This window comes from Triturus cristatus, chromosome 1_2 (genome assembly GCF_964204655.1).
Source record: "Triturus cristatus chromosome 1_2, aTriCri1.1, whole genome shotgun sequence".
In the NCBI taxonomy this organism is placed as follows: Eukaryota; Metazoa; Chordata; class Amphibia; order Caudata; family Salamandridae; genus Triturus; species Triturus cristatus.
Genome location: NC_140580.1, coordinates 158,599,635 through 158,618,686, shown reverse-complemented (window position 1 = coordinate 158,618,686; position 19,052 = coordinate 158,599,635). Strand labels below are relative to the sequence as shown.

General features: G+C 49.0%; 1 protein-coding gene across 1 annotated transcript in view; it reads left to right on the top strand.

Annotated features, from left to right (window-relative positions):
* Positions 1-2,187, top strand: part of LOC146867002 (uncharacterized) — a 75,059-nt gene extending 72,872 nt beyond the window's left edge. The window contains exon 4 of the mRNA XM_085619010.1: positions 2,041-2,187. Within this exon, the coding sequence (XP_085475136.1) occupies positions 2,041-2,187 (147 nt within the window). The remainder of the gene's footprint in view (positions 1-2,040) is intronic.
* Positions 2,188-19,052: the final 16,865 nt, after the last annotated feature.

Sequence of the window (19,052 nt, the reverse complement as noted above, 5' to 3'; positions counted from 1 at the left end):
AACCCAGCTACCTCTCGCTGGTGTGCAGTCGTGGCAGCCGCTCTTTCCGTCTGCGTCCACTCCATGGTCTCCATTATCCTCCCCATGTGTCGCTAGAGCCACTCTGACTAGACAGTTGTTCTTGTCTCTGAGTCAGGACATCAGCGACTGCATGGAGCGGACTGTGGGTGTCCGTTAGGGACTGTGAGTGGTCCCTGATGGGACTTAGAAACCCACGTCTGCTTGGTTTTGCACTTCACATCATTCCAGCGCCTCTTGACCTCTTCCATTGTCCTCTTCAGCACTGGGACTGCATTCACCTTGTCCACGATGGACTGCCATATCCCGTTTTTTGTTGCCAATGACACAATGGAGGTGATGAACAGTAGTTGATGGTGTTCTATCAGCTCCGTAATCAGGATCCTGTTTTCCTGCGGACTGATCCGCGTCTTCCTCTTCTTGTCCTTGCCTTTCCCTGACCCCGAGGTCCCGGCCTGGGCCTCTGGGGGGCTTGTGGGGTTCTGGTTGTCTTCTGTACTTGCTCCTGCTCCCTCCATTGTGCTTCGCAGTTGTGTTGCTTTTGTTTGTATTTATTTTTTCTACTTTTATAGTGATTTTTCCCACCTGACGTGTGTGAATTTCAGGCCTGGCGCAGCTTAACTCTGATTTTTGTATCTCGATTGGCCAGAACGCAACTTTTTTCGCGTCCGTGTTTCGCGTTTTTTCGGGTTCACGTTAATTTTAACGTGGTCATTTGACGCATTATTGCGAGACAATTGCATGGTGCTGCCGGGTTGAGAATACTACGTTAACAAGGCGTTGTTTTCCCGCAATAGACTGCGTAAGGCAAAGTTGTGTCAAGCTAATTTTGCGATAATTATCACACGTTCTTGAGAATATCCCCGTAGTTTTTTTTGTCATCAACATGAAGAATCGCTTAAGCCTCCTACAGATTTTACTTGTTTAAGTTACTTTGACCACCTAGATGCTCATTCAACTCTGGTTCTACCTTTGCATTGTATTTATTACTAGTTGTAAAGATCACATTTCGAGAGAAAAATCCAGAACTTGATGAGCTTCCCAAACTTGTCATGAGCAAGTGAATCTGAGAGCGCTGTATTTTCTGTAGGGACAATGGAAATCGATGTTTAAACAGAAAGAGTGTACGCTCCCTGCTCCCTTGTGGCTCCACTAATAATACTGCGAGCAACAGCGACGCGAGTGAAGGGAAAATAGCGCCGCAGGCAGCCTCTGACCTCTAAACCCCTCTCCTGCCAAGAATAAACACAGTGTAAGAAGCATTCTCAGCTGCTGAGAGCTTCTGGAGATGCTGCTCATCGTAGAATGTTAAGACTGCAGTCCAATCAAATTCAGGCAAAGCTTCCTGGGGAATCCAAAGAGGAACGGAAATAATGCGCCGGGACGTTCCATCGCCTAATATTTAGGGGGGTGGGTGCGCTCTTTAAGGGGCATATCAACAACAACCGGCGATAATTATCGCTCAGCGCTCTTAGCGTGAGGATAATTATCGCCGGCTAGCGTGAATTTTTATGGCTGAGATAGCGTGCTATTAGCAACGCTTATCTCAATAGCGATAAAAATCCACACGCTAACAGGCTAATGTGAGATTATCGCTGGAAACCCAGCGATAATCACGCGTTACCTTGTTGATAGGGACAGGGAAACTTAGCCATGATATCCTCCTTCCATAGGATATCATGGCTAAGTCTGAAAATTAGCAGATGTAAAAAAGCAGCGTTAACCGCGGTTAGCGCTGCTTTTTTTGTCTCTAACAGGGTTAGCGACATTCTTGATAATAGGAGAAATGTCGCTTAGCGACATTTCTCCTATTATTTTACTCTGGAACGCCCCCTTTGCATCTCATTAGAGATGCAAGGGGAAGCGTAGAGTAAAAGGGTGCTAACATGCAAATTTGCATGTTTGCACCCTGTTCTTGATAGGGCGCTAGTTTTATCTCTGCTTTTTTGGCTTTTAAAGCCAAAAAAGCAGAGATAAAGCCCTTGTTGATATGCCCCTATATCTTTTGTGTATATTTTCTAGGCTCGGGTTTTTTCTTGCAGCAACAGTTTAGGAGACAAAAACAGAAAGAAAAAAAGGATGACAAATAGTGTGATGAAATGTAAATCTAAACATCCTGCCATTTTACTAAGCCTGGAACGAGAGTCGGCCTTTCATCTCATCGAATAACAGGCAGTAATGGGCTCGAAGCATTTAGCAATGATGCGGATGTCGAACAAGCACGGGTTTGTTCTCGCAGCTGATGCCCTGATGACAGAAAATTGGTTGCTGCATATCAGCACTCCCTGTCGCCATTATCTGAAAAAAAGTGAGCGTTCGGTAAAACCACTGGGCTATAAAGAAGCGTCCTTTAACATCTTGCTTTCGTATTCACGGTAGCAGCATATCATTATGTTCCATCAAAAGGGCAAATATAACAGGATAATGGATCCATTTAAGGCGCTGACTGTTCAGCCGCTAATCCACTTTGATTTTCTAATTTTCATGCTGATAGCTGACACCCGTAAAATAGTGTGGTCCATCGCTTTACTGAGAATGGAGGGAAAAAAAAGACATTTGTCGAGCACATTCTGAGGCTTGAAGTTATAATGAATTCTTGTTTTGTAATGTGTGTACCCAGAATGATACTAAATATGATCTGGACTTAAAAAGGGATTCACCAAGGCCTGATCGACTCTCCTAAGAACCCCCTGAAGCCGGAGTGTCATTAAGGGAGTGTGGAGTAGGCGGCCTACTATAGGCCTGCAGTGCAGAGTTTTTTTTTGGGAGAATAGCGCGAACTCGACCCGAAGTTATAAGATATCAGAGCGCTTGACATGAGCACCAGCTTCGTTACAGACATTAGTTTTTGTTAGGCACAGGTAGATTAGGTGATTTGCCCAGAATCACAGGATGTTGAGAGTCCCTGCCGAGGGTCGAACCAAGGGGCATATCATCAAGGGCCGGCGTTAAAATTATCACTGCTTTTGCATCCGTTTTTAGACGAAAAGCGGCGATAATGTTATCGCCCTATCAGCATGGACACGCTAACGCGTGAATCCATGCTTCAGTGCCCTTTTTCTTTTCGCCTCGCATCGCTAATGAGATGCGAGGTAGGCGTTCCCGTGAGAAATACAGCGATAATGATCGCTAACTAAGGATCTCCCTATCACCAAGGGAAGTGCTAACCGGCCTAGCGACATTTAATGTACGCTAACCGGCTATATCGCCGGTTCCTTACGCCTGCTAATTTTTTGACTTAGGCATGTGTAACATGGGAGGTGGATCATCATGCTGATTCCACATCTCCCTATCACCAATGTTTTTGCTTTTGCCGTTTTTTTATCGCAGGTAATCCTGCGATATTGCCCCTTATCGCCGCTATTGCCGGGATTTCTATCGCCTCGGCGATGCACGTTGCTGATAGTGCGCTTACCGGGCGATAGAATCCGGCGATATTTTTCTGCACGCTAAACATTGCCAGCGATAATTATCTGCAGTTTTGAGCTTGACTGCTCTAGCCATTAGGCTACGTGAGAAGGCAATTGCCTGCATGGCACAGTGTCAGAGATCACCCTGCAACTTCATTCCTGTAACAAAGCAACTGGACCAAAACTTTCCCAAAGGACCTGCATAGTGGAACTCATACCAAGAATTGGGAACAAAAATAGCTACGACTTTGTATTTTATAAGAGAACAAGTTTCATGTGTCACTGGACTTGTAAGATGCTCATTACTTCCTCACTCATCTTCCTCGCCCCAGTCCTTACCGAATGAGATAATGGTCTCTTGTAGGAAAGTGCTTCTTTTTGAAAGTTTAGCCCCACTTTTTGCCCGATGTGATTTCGATCTGTAAATGCATTGGACCTCTGCTAACCAGGTCTCCAGTGCCAGATCTCTTTGCCAAAACACTGAACCATGATTGGCACAACTTCAGCTACCCTGTAAGTCCCTTGTAAATGGTATCCCTGAGACCTACGGTGTGGATACGGAAGAGGGTCTTCTGGGGCTCCAGCACTGGCTGTTGCCACCCCAAGGTCCCCTCACCAAGGTTATGCACTCTGCCATTCCAGGCTGCATGTCTTGATGCAAGAAAATCCGAAGAGTAGACATGGTACAAAGCACGGTTTGCCATGCCACCCATGTACTGCACAAAATATAGGCAAGTCACCCCTACTGCAGGCCTAAGCCCTAAGGCAGGGTGCCCTATATCCTATATATGGGAATATCAGCATGAGCAGATATGCCCCTACAATGTCCATTCCATTCTGTGTTGTTGTAAGTGAACAGAGAAGCCATAGAGAGTACATTGGCTGGTTACTTGTCAACATGAGTTTCCTAAATCCTTGATGGCTTCACTGATTTCTAAGATGTTTGGTACCAAACATCTTGTCTTAATAAATCCTCTCCAATGCCAGTGTTGGATTTATTACTAAATTCACACAGGAGACCCTTTAAAGGGTCCCCTTAAACCTAAACAAACTCTGGTGGGTCTCTGGACGTTTTTCACCAGCCTGCCAGCTCCAGCCATGTTTCTGATCTAATGGGGGAGAGCCAGCTCTCTCAGAGGACAGAAACAATACCTGCTCTGGGTGGGGGTGGGGGGGGGGCTGGTTTACACCTCTCTTCCAGGACAGGATGGCCTTCCGGGGCAGGAAGCTTCAAATGCAGTGTCACTTTTGAAATCCAGTGCAGAAACCCCCAGATAGTGGGGGGAGGCTTAGCCTCCTTTACTGCTCCACTTTGGTAGGAGGAAAGGCAGGAAAAGTATATGGTGAGGAGGAGAATCCTTCCTCAGCCTGCACCATCCCTAGGCTGGGGAAGGTGAGGTGAACCCCTCTCCTAAAATGTCACCATCAAACCTCCAATCAGGGCTAGGGTAGTGCCCCTTCACATGGGAAGTGGTCAATAGAGAGTGTAGACACCCTAAAGGTAAGTAGCCCATTGGCTACTACCTGTCTCCCTGCGTAATACCCCTAAATTCAGTATTTAGGTGGCTCCACTAGACCTGAACCTCAGATTCCATTGACCTGAAGAAGACAAAGGAAAAAGTTGTGTTGCTGATCCAGGAACTGAGCCCTGCTGCAGAAAAAAAGGTGCCAAACACTGCCAACTGCAAAAGGAATCAACAAATGTGGTCTGTCATCCCTGCCTGATTTCTGTGCAGCCTTCCAGAACCCCAGAGCCCTGCCAGCCTTCGGCAATTGCCCTGGACCTCCATTTGGACTAGTGGTACTAGTCCCTGGCATTCCGGTGGTAAAGACCACCAAGAGGTGAAGACTGGCATGGACTGTGTCGACGCGATTCATCTTGTCAGCCAAAAGTTGCACCAGCCAAGGCTTTGTGGTGACCAGTCCAGTAACCGACCCCTTCAACGCATTCACCAGCCAGAGAGATCTTCACAGTACCTGCGACAGATGCTGAAAACAACCCCGCTCCTGTGAGCATGTACCAACTTTCTGGTTGCGTCGACTGCATGAAAACAGCAATTTGGGCATGAACGCCCCAACTGCAATAGACGGCCCTCACTGCACCGGTAGCCAAACAGTCAAGTTGAAGAATGAATTCTGAATCCCAAGACATCCAGCACCTCTTACCCAGGTAAGCCAGAACTGCCTGCTGTGCCTGAACCATGGGACTTCCAAAACTCCAACTCCCCTGGAGCAGAACATCCCCTGAACTCTGGGCAACCATTGTAACCCAAAACCACTTGGCTGAATGGTGCTTCCATCAACCATGACGGTAAATGTGTTGGCAGTACTCTGCTTTTCTTCTCCCTGACCGAGACGGTCTCTGCTAGTAGAGACCGCTGTTGCTTGAAACTCGTAAGCATTTATTTAGTGTTGAACAAAGATCTTGATTTCTAAAAATATTCATAAAGATACAATTACATTTTTCACCAATTGGTCTTGGATTTATTCTTGAGAGTGTGTCTCATTTATTGCCTGTGTGTGTGTGACAACAAATACTTAGAAGTACCCTCTGATAAGCCTAACTGCTCACCCACTCTATCAAAATTGAGCATTAGAATTATCTGCTTTTATCTCTGCACACCTTTTGGGGATCCACTGGACTCTGCACAGTGTAATTCATTTTAGTACACTATATAGAGAGCCAGCTTCCTACATTTCCACAGTACACAAAGTTTACCACTTTCCGCATCTCCACAGCACACAAAGTTTACCTATCCAAGTATAAACAAAAGAAACTACAAATATTGTTTCATTTCTCTTTCAACAGTATAAGAAGAAGGAACCCCAAATCACTTCCTTCTATTTTTTGGTGATTAGGTGATGCATGTGGGAAGTTATGTATTTTTTTCTTTTATGTGTTTTCTGTAAATGAGACGTCTGTTGATAGTGGAGCTTTTAAGTATGTGAACCACAGCATAAAGCCTGAAAATGGACCTTGATGAGCAGTTCATTTCAGAGCTGATGTAAGAACTGAGATGACCTGAAAAAGTGGCCAGGAACTAAAAATGTAACTCCAGGAAGGTGCTAGACACTAAACATATATAATTTATTATTCCTAGTTCAAACTTTATTAACTCAGGGAAGGTGCTAGACACTAAACAGATATCATTTACTATTCCAACTCCAAACTATATTAACTCAGGAAAGGTGCTGGACACTAAACATATATCAATGCAAATTTCTGATAAATATAGAAAGACCAAATCTGATTCCATCCAAGTCTCTGAAATTCATAGGTGCCTTTTTTGACACATAGAGACCTTTTGTCAAAACCAGGCGTGGCTGATCTAAGGGAATATGTCATTGACTGTGGCAATTCTATCCTTTGTTTTACCACCTGTTGCATCACTAGAACAATAGATAAACTAGAGACAACCTCATTTATCATGTCTCTGTGAAAGATAGCACTAACATTTTTTTCTTTAAGTTCTAAAATAAGTACATTTATGAAATAAAAGGCCTTGCAAAGGGAACCGGTTTAGCCTCAGATTTTGCTAATTTCCACATGGATCACTATGAATCCCTTGATATAAGCTACATAGACAATCCTTAAATGATTAATCTGACACTTTGGAGGAGGTATATACATATCATTTTGGTCTGGACTGATGACCTCCCCCACTTAAAAACGTTTCTGGATTGGTTAAAGTTAAGGGCTCGATTCTGATCTTGCTAGGAAAGACCTCTGTGCGACTCGGATCTGGAGGGCTTTCCCAGCCATAAGGTGCTCCAGGGGTCTGAACGAGCAAATACAATGCAGTCGTATGCTTCCTGACTTGGTTTGCTCGGACTCCAATTGAACTCTATGGGAGCCTGTGTACAGATACATACACAGGCTCCCATAGCAAAAAGGGGTGGGGAAAAGCTTACACCGTGTGGCGGGTACCCTATGGTGCCCGCCACACTGTGCATGCCTGGATCAGGGGGACCCATTGGCACACCCCTGTGATAGATTCGGAAAGGGAGCCTGCTACGGCCCCCCCGAAGTAAGCTTCCGACAGCTGTTTCATCTCGCTGAGACCAAGGCGAAGCAGCCATCTGAATCGTACATTGTACTCACTCGGTCGGAAGTCGGCTCCATTGCGTGGCATGATTCGGCTGCGAACGAGTCCTACTGACAGGTTCGGGTCCCAGAAACGATTTCTTAGGCGCAGAGGTGATCTTCCCATCGTACTTGGTCATTCGGACCTGTGTACAATTTGGTTGTAAACAAGGGCTACGAATCAGATCCGGGAAAGTCAAATCCGATTTGAGGGCTTCCGAACGACATCGGAATCAAGCCCTAAATCTTTTGATAATCAGCTTATGAAATCCCACAGCAATCTTAATAATCTTTTCTTGGACATCACCATCAGAACAGAGGAGGACAAACTGTACGCCAACATCTATCGTGAGTCCATTGAATGTAATAACCTGCTATGCAACAACCATGACAAATATAAGGCCTGTGAACTATGCTTTGAGACAAAGGGGATGATTTATATTTAGGCGTATGGGCTGTGGGTCCGCCATGGAGACAAAGAAAATTACTCTGTCCCAATTGTGGTGAGGACACCCACCTAACTTATAAATAACTGCCAAGCAGGCAGTCATAAAAGCATTGGCAGGAATCAACGTTGATGTGGTTCCTGTCAATGCATTTTACTGTTTGCCACAGTCACGACTCACTCCCTGCATTCTCATGCCCATCACCAGGGAGCTGAACTTTCAGACTCTCCAGTGTTCTAATAAGCTTCCAGACCCTCCCCTTCATGTACATACTGACTTACAGCCATTTGGACTCTACTTGGAAATGGCCATCCATTCCCAATCCATGCTGGGTTTTGTGAAAGCTAGCCGGCTCATGCTTGAAGCCAGCCTGCTAATGTTTTACACTCTGTTACCTAGAATTCCCTGTTCACTGCTTCATCTCCACCCCTGCAGGCCAAGGATGGGTGGAGGAATTCAGCTCACCTGTGGCTGACTGCTGCTAGCCAGCTCACACCTGATGCATATGATTACTGTGAGCTCTTTTAAGCCCCAGCTCCCTTAAGTCTAAGGTTGGTCATTGTAGCTGTAATGTAAATTGTAATGTAAATTGATACTTGTATAGCGCACTACTCACCCGCAAGGGTCTGAAGGCGCTTGTACGAATACCGCTGTGGAACCCATCCTGGCTTTCCCTGTGAGGCGTCCACTCCTGGGCACCCCCAAGGTAGAGGCCAGGCATCCTTAGCGTTGTGGGGGCCGTTGTGGAGATTAAGCAAGCTATAATGCTGTCTACCAGTGAGACCGACCTTTGTTTCCAGTGTTTCCTTAGCTTTTCATATCTTTGTTTCCAGTGTTTCCTAAGCTTTTGATATCCTTGTTTCCAGTGTTCCTGAGCTTTAGTTATTCCTTGTTCCTGAGCTGCTGCAGTTTTCCTTGTTCCTGAATTAGCACTGCCTGCATTGCTTCCCTTACTCCTAACATTACTTGTTCCTGAGCTGCGGCAGTTTCCCTTGGTCCTGAACTAGCACTGCCTGCAGTGCTACCTTGACTTTTGAGCTTTTGCTGCAGTGCTACCTTGACCTTTGAGCTTTTGCTCAATTCTTCTTCCTGCACAGCCTTTTGTGCTATTTTGCTTTCTTGACTCCTGATTTAATACTATTCCAGTATACCTTTGTAGCCTTACATTCTGTTTATCCTTTTCCAGTCCCTGCTTTTCTTCCCATTTTCTTGGTTCCAGTTCGTAGTTTACTGTCTATCTATTCCTGCTGTATTGCTTCTATTACCTTGTATGTTTGTTACTTGCTTTCTGCCAATTGTGCCCTGTAATTTCCTTCCATTCCTGTTAAACACTCCTCCTTGCTAGCTCATGTCTATTGTGCTTGTACTTAGTTCTACCCCATTATTGTTACAGCCTTGCATGTTCCTGTTTAATCGTCAGGATCCGTAGGCACAGCTGACAACCTAGGTGGTGTTTCTTGATCACTGTGAGTATTGTCTTTGAGTTGCGTTTATAGCATCACCATAGGCATCAACTCCACAGACCCTGCCTTTGCATGCCTATCCTATATGTGGGTATTTACAGTCAGTATCTGTACAGCAATTGTGGGTGAGTAACTTGCTGAGCTTCAGTCTTACTGTGGGGAGGTCCCGAGTGCTTTACTCCACATTCCCTTTATTGTTAATGTTGTGTGTGTGTGTGTGTGTTTGCGTGTGTGTGTGTGTATGTGTGCAGCAGTATGTTTGCAGAAAAGAGGATGGGGTGGGTTCCGAAAAGAGATCTAGTCAGCATATTTATTTTGTATGTTTAAATTTTGCACAGCTAGGTTCATTTACTTTTCTATTCAATCCTTATTATTTATTGGCTTGTCAGGCATTCATTGACTGACACCAACATAATATAAAAAAGTTGCAATAGATACAAACTGAATTAGAAATATCAAACAAACAGTAATAAACATGAAATAGAGAAGAAGAGAAAATGTTTCATTTCATTTAAGGCAACCTTCTCGGAGAGCTGGAAGCACGCCAAGATCAATGCCTTACTCAAGAAACCCAAGGCGGACCCCAAGGACCTCAAGAACTTCTGGCCCATCTACCTACTTCCGTTCCCAGCGAATGTCATCGAGAAGATCGTCAACAAACAACTGACCCGCTACCTCGAGGAGAACAGCATCCTGGACCCGTCCCAGTCCAGGTTCTGCAGCAACCACAGCACCGAAGGGAATTGATATAGGCCTCGGTGATCTTTGCGATCCAAGGTAGCAGGGAAATGGGACGAAGGCTTTCAGGTTTATAAGGGTCTAAAGATGGTTTATTGAGCAGCGGCAGTACCCTGGCTTGCTTCCAGGCCCTGGGCACAACCGCTGCGCTCAAGGACCCATTGATCACCATTTCCAGAGGGTAAATGACAGTAGATAGTAGTTTTTTAAATTGGTCCGGCTTTAAAGGATTGGCAGGAGAGCCCGACTTTACCTTGGAGCAAAGTGTCAATAGAACCTCTTGCGTTATAGGGGGGAAGGCTTCAAGGATACATCAGTGAGGTTACAAGAGATCTCAGGAGGATCTATGGGAACCATTGGGAAGCTTTTATAAATGTCCTCAACCTTCTTGACAAAATAATTAGCCAGATGCGAATCAGAGGTAATCACTGAACTTACAACATCCTTCTGAATTTTAGGCTCCGTCACTATGGAAAAAATAGTCTTAGCCGGATTTGAGCTCCTTCTAATCTGCTCAGCATAAAATGCGGCACACTCAACGTGGAGGGCCCTATGGTAGCGCTTTATGGCGGTGCGATAGAGAGCCTTGGAAGAAGGACAAATAATTACATTTTACAATAACAACATATGAGAAACCAGGTCCCAGGGTCCATGGTGGGTTGCCCGGAGGTGCCGGGTGGATGGTGTCTGGGTGCTCCAGGGGAATGTATTAGACAGAAGTGGAGTAAGGTCATTGTATGATTAGAAGGCAGAATTTTAGGCGAGGAATTTGCCCATTAGGAAGGTTTTGGCATCTTTTTTGAAGCGAGCCAGAGAAGGGATTCGTCTAATGGCGGGCGGGAGTGAGTTCCATATTCTTGGTGCGGCCCCTGGAGAAAGCTCGATTTCAAGTTTTCTTTTTCCGAAAACATGCAGGTTGGAGCAAGAGGTCTCTGGCGGACTGGGAGTTTCTAGTTCCTCTGTATATCACGAGTTTCTGGGCAAGATATCGGGGGAGTTTGAGTATAATGCTTTGTGCGTGATACATGTCAATTTGAGTGGATTCTGGCCTGTAGAGGGAGCCAGCTCAGAGCTTTCATATGTGGTGAAATGTGGTTGAATTTCCTTGAGCCTGTTAGTAGTCTAGCGGCCGCGTTAAGGCAGACTTTTAAAGGTGCCAGGGAGATCTTGGGTACACCGGAGAGGGTAGAGCAGCCATATTCGATTCTAGAGATGACAAGTGACTGGACTGCCATTTTTAGGTCAGGAGTATCAAGGAAAGGTTTGAGTTTCCTTAGGGAGCTCAGGTGGAATCTGGCTGATTTGGCCATCACGTTGATGTGGTCCCGCATGGTCAAGTTACAGTCAAGGGTTATTCTGAGGGATTTGGCCGGGTCCACGATGGTCGGAGGACAGTTTAAGGTTGTGATGGCCCTAATCCATACCTGAGTCTCAGGATTGGCTTTGGGAGGGGAAATTAGTAGAAATGTTGTCTTCTTTGCGTTGAGTTTGAGTTGATTGGAGGAGAGCAATTGGACAGAATATCTTCGATGGAGGAGATTTTGACGTAGATCTGGGTGTCGTCAGTGTACATGTGGTAGGAGATATTTGTGGTGTGTAGTACTTCGGCAATCGGATCAAGGTAAAGGTTGAAGAGGGTAGGGGACAGGGTTAATCCTTGGGGACACCAACTGTGACGGAGAGGGAGCAGACAGGTTGCTGTTAATTAGGAATCTCTGAGAGTGGTTGTGGAGGAAGGACCTAAACCATTCAAGAACAGAGCTATCCAATCCCATCCTGAGTTTGAGGCGTTTGAGTAGTTTTTCATAATTGACCGTGTCGATGGCCAAGGATAGATCTAGGAGGATTAGAAGACAGGTTTTACCTTGATCAAGGGCTCGGAGGGCATCATCCACGATGTGGAGAATGATGGTTTCCATGCTGTGCCCTGGCCTGAAACCGGAATGGAAGTCGTTTAGTAGGTGGAAGTTGGTGATGTGTTGGCTCAGCTGCTGTCGCACACACTTCTCCAGAACTTTAGCTAGGAGTGGGATGTTAGAGATAGGTCTAAAGTTGTCAGGGGAGGCAGGGTCAAGCGCTGGCTCTTTTAGGATGGGTAGGACTTGACCGGCTTTCAGAGGGTCAGGTATCGATCCCTGATGCAGGGTGGCGTTAATTATTGCAGTCCAGCTGGGAATGATGGATTGGGCAGCGGCAGCTAGGCAGTTAGAGGGAAGTGGGTCATTAAAGTGGTTGTTCGGATTTAAGGTGGATAGGATTCGTCATAGATTTTGAAGTCTGTCTAGTGCGCTTGGTTTTTGGGTGAAGCCTGTGGAGGCGGCTCGGAGGGAGGCAGATCTGGAAGGGATTGAGAGTGGGTTGCGGATCTAAGTTTGTTTCCTAAGGCTGTGTTTTTGTCTGAGAAAAAGGAGGAGAATTCCTCGGATGATATTAGTGACTTGGGGGTTTCTTTCAATGTTTTAGCCAGTTTGTTGGATTGGTGTTTGACCAATTCGAAGAGTTTGCGGGGTCTGTTCTTGGCGTTCCCCAGTTCTGCTCTGAAGAATTCTTTTTTTGAGTTGAGGATGTTCCTGTTGTAGGCATTTCTGGCCTGGCGGAGAAGTTTTAAATGTGGGCCTGAGGAGTGCTGTCTCCAAATTCTTTCTGACTGCCGGAGGGCTTTCCTCTAGCTGTTGAGGGACCCATTGAACCAGGGGTTTCTGTCTTTGGTTTGGGTTCTTTTTAGTTTTAGCGGGGCAAAGTCATCAAGAATGTTAGTTATAGTCACAGAGTAGTGATCATTGAGGTCACTGAGTGATGTGATATGGAGAGGGAAGGTCAGACTTACAGCAAGCTGCCAGTTCCCTGAGATCAAGGTTCTTGGAGTCTCTGACCCAGCGTTTGGGCAACACCTGTTGCGGTGTCCTTGCTTTGTGGGTGCCAGGTAATAGGAAGGTGAAAGCGTGGTGGTTCGACCAGTCACAAGGGTCAATAGCGATAAGCTTGACTATTGGTTCCTTAGCGATGATCCAGTCAAGAATGGCGCCTTTCGAGTGTGTAGGGAGTGTGCAGGCTTGGGTTAGGGCTTGATCGGCCAGGAGATCTTTGATGGTGTTGACATGAGGATCCTTGGGGTCATTCCAGTGCAGGTTGAAGTCCCCAAGGAAAATGTTTTTAGAGTTGGAGGAAACCTTGGCTGTGATAATTTCCATGAGGTGATCAGTGAAGGCGTCATTGGTGCCTGGGGGTTGGTAAAAGATGTACAGATTGCATAGTTGGTTAGTTCTGCTACATATGGAAAGTTCAAGGTATTCACAGGAGTCTGTGGTGTTTGCCAGGTTTTCCATGACGAGGAGGTTAGAGCGGTAAATGCAGGCAATGCTGCCCCCTTTTCTGCTAGATTGCCTGTCCAGCCTTTCAATGTTGTAGTTGGGAGGGACTAGGAGGACCATGCATGGAGATGAGGATTCATTGAGCCATGATTCTGTCAGGATTGTTAAGTCAAAGTTTTGGCTCATTATATGAGATCTGCGACATCAGCGGTATGCTTAACTGCTGAGCCCCAATTAATTAGGAGGCCAGATAAAGGGGGGTCGGAGAGAGTGTTGTGTGATGGGGTGGACAATGGTACTGACTCTAGGTTGCTATCAACCACACTTCTGTAGCGGAGGGTGGCTGATCTGTAGGGGCTGATAGTGACCGTGCGGATGGCATGTTCGACCTTCACGACTTGTGGACTAGGGGTTACTGAGGCAGAGTTGTAGGAAAGGAGGATGGCTAAAATTTCCTCTTCAATAAGGTCTAGCGGACTTGGGGTGACCAGGGTAGAGTTGTAGGAGAGGAGGAGAGCTAGAATTTCCTCCTCCGAGAGGTGGCATGGTTACTTGCGAGGGCGAAGGTGTCTCAAGGAAAGCGGTAGGGGTGATTGGGGGCTCTGTGGTAGGGAGGTGGGTGGGGTTAAATGGAGGCTTGAACTTAGAGAAGGGGAGTTCAGTAAGGTGAAGAAGGTTCTTTAGGTCCAGAATGGAGTTATGGATGCTCTGCGTTAATTTGGCTGCTCTATAGAGCAGAGTTTTGATATCCATATATGAGGAAGGCGCATGAAGGCAGGGAGACAGTGGTTTGGTGGCGGTTCTATTGGCCAGCGTTGGTGGTAGGGTAGAGGGGCTAATGTTCCTGTCTACTTGAATTGTGGCAGGCACCTATCATAGACAGTGTGAAAAAGATATCTAAAACATCGTGACATTGTAACACTACAAACAGTCCAGTGTTAAACCATGCCCAAACAATGTATGCCTTAGAATAGCTGCTAGGAAATATCAAATAAGCTGCAATGCATGCAGGATTCATCAATCACCACATGTTAGTCCTAGAATCATGTTTACATTCCTGTGTGCCATTATGAGGGAATGTGAATGTGATTTTGCTTGAGTAGGTTAAGGAATCCCTTGTGCAAAGGTAACAATGTGCTTTGTACATCTCTAACAAAGGTTTATGTTGGAGGGTGAAGAACCAAGTGCTACATCTACATATTTGTGAACCCCAGTCACCTCTGATATCCCACAGTAAATCCCGCAGGCTGATTTCAAGGAGGCCCTGAGACAATCCAATGACTAGTCATAGGTCAATCTCTAGAGACCTTGCAGTGGTAGTGGAAGCAGTCAGATGCCACAAAGAGGTGCAAGTTAACCAGATTTTGGAGGTGTTCTGCCTCCTATATTCATGGTCATCGACCATGTGTACCCATGGCCACACCCACCGTTGTGCTTTTGGGTTGGAAAAGGCTTGGCAGGGCTTCCATAAGGCAGATAAAGGCTGTGGGGCTTTGCAGGTTAAGACATTGTGGCAGATCTCTGCTAACCTATGGCATGGGAGGGAACATGTATCCTTTTAATCCTTGCTTCTCCAGCTCAGCCGAACCCTGCTCTGCTTGCTGTGTCAGCATTTGCTGGGCATGTGTGTAGATGAGTAGGATCTGCTTCACATGTTTACCCCGCTCACATGTTAGCGACCTTTGACCCTGCTTCAGGTAGGTCGCTCCCCTCACCGCCACGCAGCCCCCTGTGTGCCCTGCAGACCGCCGTCTGCTGCTCGCTGCTGCCGCTTGCACTGGTTCCTGACTGCCTGTGTTTCGCTGTGCCCTCTGTACCCCAGCGAACCGTTTTTCTTCTGTACCCCAGATAACCCTTGACTTCTGTACCCCTCAGCCTGCATTTTTCCCCCGTTTTTCTTCTGTGCCCAGCTAACCTTTGTTTTCTGTACCCCAGACTGCCTGTGTTTCGCTGTGCCTTCCAACCTTTGTCTTCTGTACCCCATATAACCCTTGACTTCTGTACCCCTCAGCCTGCATTTTCCCCCCGTTTTCTTCTGTGTCCACCACCCTGATTTTGCCTTCTGTACCCCTGCCCGGTTTTCTCCCTCGCACCCTTCCCTCTGTTCCGTTGCCCCCACCGCTCCTTTCCCGCTGCTGCGTCCCTGCGGCCCCGCCCCCTTGATCCCCATTGGCCACCCCGCTCCCGCCTCCCAGCTGCTCCTCCCTCCCGCTCCCACTCATATGGAGGCCGCGCAGCGGTAGAGAGAGCGACCTTTGACCCTGCTTCAGGTAGGTCGCTCCCCTCACCGCCACGCAGCCCCCTGTGTGCCTTGCAGGCCACCGTCTGCCGCTCGCTGCTGCCGCTTGCACTGGTTCCTGACTGCCTGTGTTTCGCTGTGCCCTCTGTACCCCAGCGAACCGTTTTTCTTCTGTACCCCAGATAACCCTTGACTTCTGTACCCCTCAGCCTGCATTTTTCCCCCGTTTTTCTTCTGTGCCCAGCTAACCTTTGTTTTCTGTACCCCAGACTGCCTGTGTTTCACTGTGCCTTCCAACCTTTGTCTTCTGTACCCCATATAACCCTTGACTTCTGTACCCCTCAGCCTGCATTTTTCCCCCGTTTTCTTCTGTGTCCACCACCCTGATTTTGCCTTCTGTACCCCTGCCCGGTTTTCTCCCTCGCACCCTTCCCTCTGTTCCTTTGCCCCCACCGCTCCTTTCCCGCCGCTGCGTCCCTGCGGCCCCGCCCCCTTGATCCCCATTGGCCGCCCCGCTCCCGCCTCCCAGCTGCTCCTCCCTCCCGCTCCCACTCATATGGAGGCCGCGCAGCGGCCGCGCGTAGCGGTCGCGCCTAAGGCAAGCCCGTCTGCGCACGTCCGCGCCTGGCCCGCGCCCAGCGCCCGGACCCCTGGCCCCCGCAGACAGCAGCCCACCCGCCGGACCAACTACTCCAACGAGCTCAACACCGGCCGAACCCCGCGATGTTACCAAGCCACACCGACACGCACCCACGGACCCTTCACCTGCCGAACCTGCAAGTTCACCTGCCTCCGGACCTGCACGGCACCCGCCAAGCCGACCCCCAGCAGCAACCACCTGAAGTGCATCCTGCTCAACACCCGCTCCGTCCACAGACACGCCATCGATCTCTGGAACCTCCTCGACACCACCTCCCCAGACGTTGCCTTCCTCACGGAAACCTGGATGAACCCCTCCTCAGCGCCCGACATCGCCATCGCCATCCCGGACGGATACAAGATCACCCGGAGGGACCGCGCCAACCAGACAGGAGGAGGCATCGCCATCGCCCACAAGAAAACCTTCCGCATCTCGACCAACACCGAAGACACCCTCACAACCGACAAACACCTGCATTTCAAGATCCACACCGACCCCAAAACCACCCTCAGAGGCACCCTCATCTACAGACCACCGGGACCTCGCACACAATTCAGCGAAGACATCGCCGACTTCATCAGCCCGCACGCCCTCCCCTCCGCTGACTACATCCTCCTCGGGGACCTCAACTTCCACCTGGAGAACAACAACGACCACAACACCACCACCCTGCTGGACAACCTCGCCAACCTCGGTCTCAAGCAGCTGGTGACCACCCCCACCCACTACGCGGGACACACACTCGACACCGTCTTCTCATCCAGCAAGGACATCGTCATCAGCCACGCCACCGGACTCCACTGGACGGACCACAGCTGCGTCCACATCAGCTTCAGAAGAACCACGACCCACCACCACCAGCAACAGGCTGCACGCAGAAGCTGAAACAAGATCACAGCAGAACAGCTCGCCGCATCCCTGAGCCAGGACCCACCCCCCAGCTCAGCGAACCCCAGCCAGGCCGCCATCAACCTCACGAAGTGGATCAGCAACTGCGCAGACGACCTCGCCCCACTGAGGACCCCGCCTAGCAGACCCGGCAGCAGAAGAGCACCCTGGTTCACCGACGAACTCAAGAGCTCCAAGAAGAACTGCCGAGCCCTCGAGAGAGCCTGGCGCACAGACCCAACAACAGACAACATGACCACCCTCAAGCTCGCCACCCGAAAACACCACCAACTGATCCACGCCACCAAGAAAATCGCATTCAAGACACGACTGGACAACAACGCACACAACAGCAAGGAACTCTTCAACATCGTCAAAGAGCTCTCCAACGCCACCGCCGGAAACAACGACATCACCCCATCCCAAGACCTCTGCAACTCCCTCGCCTCCTACTTCTACAACAAGATCGCAGACATACACAACAGCTTCAGCACACAACCAACGCACCCCACGACCGCACCAACGCCCCCCACCGCCATCGTCCGCGCCTGGACCCCAATCACCACCGAAGACACCATCTGTACGATGAACTCCATCCACTCCGGATCTCCAACGGACCCCTGCCCGCACCACGTCTTCAACAAAGCCGACGCCGTAATCGCACCCCAGCTGCGGGACATCATCAACACCTCCTTTGACACCGCCACCTTTCCAGAGAGCTGGAAGCACGCCGAACTCAGCGCTCTACTGAAGAAACCATCAGCGGACCCCACCGAACTCAAAAACTACCGTCCCATCTCGCACCTCCCGTTTCCAGCCAAAGTCATCGAGAAGACCGTCAACAAACAGCTGGCCACCTTCCTCGAAACGAACGGATCCCTCGACCGCTCGCAGTCTGGCTTCCGAGCCAACCACAGCACAGAGACCGCCCTCATCGCAGCTACTGACGACATCCGAGCCCTGCTTGACAACGGAGAAACAGCGGCCCTCATCCTCCTGGACCTCTCCGCAGCGTTCGACACTGTCTGCCACCGCACCCTAGTGCAGCGCCTCAGCAACATCGGAATCCGGGAGAAGGCACTAGAATGGATCATCTCCTTCCTCGCCGGAAGGACACAGAGAGTCCGCCTACCCCCGTTCAAATCAGAAGCCACCAAAGTCATCTGCGGCGTTCCTCAAGGCTCCTCGCTCAGCCCCACCCTCTTCAATGCCTACATGAGCCCCCTTGCGGCCATCGCATGCCAACACAACCTCAACATCATCTCCTACGCCGACGACACCCAGCTGATCCTCTCCCTCACCAACGACCCCGCCACCGCCAGAGCCAACCTACACGAAGGGATGAAAGAGGTAGCCGAGTGGATGATGAACAGCCGCCTGAAACTGAACGCAGACAAGACGGAAGTTCTCATCCTGGGCTCCTCACCCTCCGCCTGGGACAACTCCTGGTGGCCCCCCGCACTGGGCAGCGCACCCAAACCAACAGACCACGCACGCAACCTGGGCTTCATCTTGGACTCCTCCCTCTCCATGACCAGACAAGTCAACGCCGTCTCCTCGACATGCTTCAACATCCTCCGCATGCTACGTAAGATCTTCCGGTGGATCCCCACCGAGACCAGGAAGACGGTCACCCAGGCCCTCATCACCAGCCGACTGGACTACGGCAACGCCCTCTACGCCGGAACCACCGCCAAGCTCCAGAAGAGACTCCAGCGGATCCAGAACGCCTCAGCAAGATTCATCCTCGACATCCCCCGACACAGCCACATCTCCGGCCACCTGAGAGACCTGCACTGGCTTCCGGTCAACAAG